General features: G+C 34.2%; 1 protein-coding gene across 3 annotated transcripts in view; it reads left to right on the top strand.

The window, feature by feature from the left end:
• Window positions 1–797: 797 nt before the first annotated feature.
• Window positions 798–5061, top strand: part of LOC110037381 (endoplasmic reticulum-Golgi intermediate compartment protein 3-like) — a 28324-nt gene continuing 24060 nt past the window's right edge. For all 3 annotated transcript variants that reach the window (XM_020742016.1, XM_020742017.1, XM_020742015.1), the window contains exons 1-4: window positions 798–1153; window positions 3115–3188; window positions 3591–3674; window positions 3771–3851. In XM_020742016.1, the coding sequence (XP_020597675.1) occupies window positions 1015–1153; window positions 3115–3188; window positions 3591–3674; window positions 3771–3851 (378 nt within the window). In that variant the 5' untranslated portion in view covers window positions 798–1014. The remainder of the gene's footprint in view (window positions 1154–3114; window positions 3189–3590; window positions 3675–3770; window positions 3852–5061) is intronic.

The following is a 5061-nucleotide window of genomic DNA, read 5'->3' as shown; positions in this document are numbered from 1 at the left end:
GAGGGAAGAGGGAGAGAAAAAAACAACCCGTTGCCACCGGAGAGGCACAAAAGATGCTTAAAATATTACATCAGTACTACGCACTTAGAGTAACGTGCGTAGCCAATGAAATCACGCTACGACACCCCGCGCGACAGAGAAAAAAAAACGGCGCAGTAACACGAGGAATATTCCCTCGGTGTTATTCATGTGTTATTGTGTCATGAAAATATTCCTGGTGTTATAATAACACAATAATATATCAATAACACATGAATAACACGGGGGAGAATATTCTCAGTGTTATTGCGTCGTTTTTTCTCTGTCGGAAATATGCTTCATGTTATTCAAGTGTTATTGTGTGTTATTCAAGTGTTATTGTATCATGAAAATATTTTTGGTGTTATAATAATACAATAACACATCAATAACACATGAATAACACACGATAACACATGAATAACACGGGGGGAATATTCCCCGTGTTACCACTTTTTTTCTTTGTCGCGCGAGGTACCATGACTTGATTTCATTGGCTACGCACGCTACTCTACGTGTGTAGTACTGATGTAATATTTTTTTCCATAAGATGAGCGATCGAGAGAGGCGTGACCAAGGCTGAAGAAATGCAAGAGAGAGAGAGCATCGATCAGATCAGAAGTTAGTAGAGTAATAGGTTCCTGAAGAAACTTGGGCTGCGGCTGGGTTTAACATAAATACCGACGTACACACTTTTTAATATATAGTTCTGAATTCGGCTCAATATATAATTTCAAATATACATAAAATAATTATGAAATTTGTATTAAAAACACTAGTTGAAGTCCAGAGGAAAACGCCGACTTACAAAATTCAGCTCAAGTAACCTCTGCTGCGGATCGTTGTTTCGATCTCAGATAGAGCGCCGGCCGGAGGGGGAAAGCGGGGAAGATACACGGAAACCCTAGATTTTTGTTGAATCGTTTCTTATTCTTTTCTATAGGGTCTGACTTCTCGTCCTCCGATTTCGTGACCCTCGATTCATTCCCCAATTAGATGGAGATCCTCAATAAGCTCAAGAATTTTGACGCATATCCCAAGATCAAAGATGATTTCTATGATAGGACCCGATCCGGAGGTCTTATCACGGTCATCTCCTCCGTTATCATACTTCTCCTTTTCATATCCGAAATTAGTGAGTTTATTCGCTGCAACTTCTTGAATTAGATTATTTTTAAACAAATTTTTGGCTGTTTGCTGTTTGCTGTTTTTCTGACAACTTAGGGGGCATATTTCCGGGGTATTCTACTGTTAAATGTCTTTTATTTTTTAATTTATATTGTTGATTTGATGTTTCGTTTGTAATTGGGACAGTTGTGTTTGGTCTCTTCTTTTCAGAGATGTTCAATATCTTCAGGTAATTTTGGAATGGAAACTGTTGTTAGGAGAGTGGATTGATTGAACATTTGTTTTTACGAAGATATCTGATGCAAACAGTTATGTTGAAGGGGAAAAAAAAAGATAACACTTAGGATTTCCTGATTTTCAGCTATATTTTGCTATCAAACTTAGCTATATTTTATGTAATAGTATGACTGGCATTTATGTATTGTTCTAGTTAAATTAGCTTATGATTTTTCAGTTCACGGCAGTATGAATTTCAACACGATCGAAAATTTAAGTTAGCTTATGATTTTTCAGTTCATGGCAGAAACATGAACTTTCAAGGGGTTGTTTGTTTTTTTTTGTTCTCTTTATCAATGCTGTCTTACTTGAAGTAAAAAGGTGATTTTTTTGATAGTATGTCTAAATAAAATCATTAGGAAAGATTGATTTTAAGGCAAATAGTGATAACTAAATTTTGAAGGTCCAAAGGAAGGGAAGAAACAATCTCATGTTTATTGTGGGTAATTCTAAATAGTATTGATTTCCTTAAGTAGGTTGACATTAAACCAAATTGGTTGATTTGATGGATAGTGCTGCTATGCCCATAACATTGCCTTCTAGATAACGGTATTATCTAAATTACATCGAGTCAAGTGGAACTTAAATTTTAGTTTGATTTAAAATACCCAATTCAACCTTTTCAATCATATTTAAATTTAAGTATCCCAACAAGTAGTCTTAGAAGGTTTCGGAGCATTGCTATCTATCTATTGTATAATCAAGTTTGTCAAATATGATTTGTGTTTCTTGCCATAAGGTGGCTTATGAAAAAAATTAGGCAATAAATTGAGCGGAATTTACATGAACGCACCAAAAACTATTCTATTTACATATCTAATACCTTTACTATTTATTAAACTCACCACACCATTAATTTTTGTAACACGCCTTGACTTCTATTGTTATTCTTGAAACCATAGTGAAGAAGAAGAAATATGAATGATGGGACAAGATTTTACTAGGGAGGGCATTGATGAGATCGATTGAAGGTTAAGGATATAAGCAGGGTGGTATGGAGTGATGAGATATTGCTGGGGAAGAGATTCAATAGGCCGACAACATGTGAAGAAGCTTTTTGATGAAAAAGAATGGGAGGGTCGGGAAGATGGTATTTTTATTTATATTTAATTATTTTAGTTTTATATGAGTAAATGGTATGTTTTGGGTGCTAATTATATAAACATGCTAGTTTTAAGTGTTATTTATGTAAATTCCCCTCAAGTGAAAGTTGAAAGGTTGTTTTGCTAATTTGTTATTTTCTTGTATAGGTGAGTACTTAGATGAGGGTTCTGGGTCTTTTGTTGTCTACAAACAATAGAAGTATTTTGTAGGGATTCTATGAGGTTGATTTTGATTACGAATTCAATTAATACATGGCAATCAGAAAGCATTATATGAATTTGGATCTTGTTTAATACTTCATTGTATTTCCTGTTGGAATGCTATACGTTATTTGATCCATTTAGACTCCACAGTCCTGAGATATTTCACATTTTGGTGAGAAATCTAATGATTCCTGCAATTATGGAAGCTGAAATTAATCTTGTTCATGATTTAGTTTGATCTTTGATATTCCTATGGTAGAATGGCTATGATATATGTAAAGCGTAGCTTTGAATGGGGTTTAAGCCGCATTCTTTGCAATGCTTTCGGAGTTTGAAAACATTTTAGCTACAGCAATACTTTTTTTTTAATGAACTTCCTGTGCAGGATTATATTTTTATTCAGCAACCGAGACAAAGCTGATAGTTGATACATCAAGAGGGGAAAGGCTTCGTGTCAATGTTAGAATCTTGCTATGTTCTTTTTTATTTTTATTTTTTTTTGTGTGATTTTTTGTTCAGTTTAGTAATTTTTTTAATGTTCTTAGTTTAGATTTATCTCCAAAGCAAGTTATTTAATGTATCCTACTGCTCGGCTTCAGTGTTTCTACTTGGAATCTTGTTTATTTGGCAATGATCATAAAGTTTCCTCCCTTGCAATTGGTTAATCAAGAATGTTGTTTTTCTACGAGCTTTTTGTTTTTTGTTTTCCAAGACACTATCCTCATTACCCTTTAACGACATATATTTACAGGCTATTGAGGCTTCCGTTGCCTTTGATTGAGGACCAATTTGAATTTTGTATAGCTTTTTCATTAAATTCATAATAACTTTCTAATAAATAGTAACATATGCTCTTTGCAGTTTGATATCACGTTTCCACATCTTGCTTGCTCAATTGTCAGCGTTGATACTGTGGATGTTAGTGGGGAGCAACACTATGATATAGTATGTCTTTTGTGATTTATTTGATGAATGGATTTATGAAAATATTTTAGGTGTTTCTAGGAGAAATCAATGCTTATATTTCTTTCTTCCTTTCAGACTCACGATATAGTGAAAACAAGAATTGATCACACTGGTAAGGTGATTGGATCAAGACAGGATGGTGTAGGCGCCCCAAAGGTACTTTAATGAAGTTCTGTTGTTCCATACGCCTATTTTTTTGTCTTGTTGACGTGTTATAAAATTATTTGGGACTTAAAATGTCTTTCCCACATCAAGTAGCCTCACTTATCCCCCATGTACAACTTGCACTCCTTTCTCACTCTAGGTCTTTTTTCTTTCTTGTAAATCTAACCTGTTAAGCATATTTTGAATGAGTAGCAAATTTGTCCATTATGTATGGTATTTTTTCAGTTTAGGCTAATAAATGCGCGAAGTCTAAATACAAACATCTTATTCCAGTAGCAGTTGATATTTTTCATAAATAACTTAAGATTGTATATAGAAAAGAAGTTGTTGGAAAGCTTGGTTTATTAATACCTTAATTGATATTCATACTATATTAAGGGAAAATATTGCTTGTTGTAATTTTAAATAAAAGAATTGATTAACTTTCCTGAATGTTTTGTTTGTTGTTTGCTTCATGTCGAGTTCCAATTTTAGTCAGTGGGGACAATTCATGGCTCTTCCCCTTCCTTGTCTGTGCATGGATCCATGTCACGTGTATTTCCTTATTTAGCACATGAATCCATGACTCCTTATCCTTTTTGTTTGCAAATCTTCTTGGTCCTTCGATAACCTCAACACTCATTCACAAATTTTATTTTATAAATATGCTGTTCCAAGTTTTTTTCGAATATTTCTGAATGAATGGTTGCGAAGTCCTTTGGTAAATATATCAGTGAGTCGGTCTTCTACTTGAACATTCAGAGTTTAAAATATCCCATTAATGACAAATTTGAATGAAGATTTTTTTAATCAAAATTGACATCTATTGAAGTAAAGAAATTTTTGTTGACTATACTATCACATTTAGACATTTTTTGAGTGGTTGACTATTCTAAAAGGTACAATTGAATGCCTTAGCATCAAGCAAGGTTTAGAAAACCGAACCGGATCAGCCGGTTCAATCACGAACAGGTGTCTGGTTTAGTTTGATTCACATAATGAACTGTTTTTGTCATCAAACTACTTGGAACTGGTTCCCTTATTTGAAAATTGTGATTTTATATTTTTTTTCTTGTAACTCTAAAATTACAACTGTGGGGGCAACGTGAATAGAGAGAAGATGGTTACAGGAACAAAGAAAGAGTGAAAGGAGTGGGGGTAATGGGAGTAGAGAAAGAGAGAGAGAGAGGGGGGGGGGGGGGGGGGTCTGGCAGTATATGAG

Source organism: Phalaenopsis equestris, unplaced genomic scaffold (genome assembly GCF_001263595.1).
Source record: "Phalaenopsis equestris unplaced genomic scaffold, ASM126359v1 Scaffold219149, whole genome shotgun sequence".
Lineage (NCBI taxonomy): Eukaryota > Viridiplantae > Streptophyta > Magnoliopsida > Asparagales > Orchidaceae > Phalaenopsis > Phalaenopsis equestris.
This window is presented reverse-complemented; position numbering and strand designations above follow the sequence as displayed.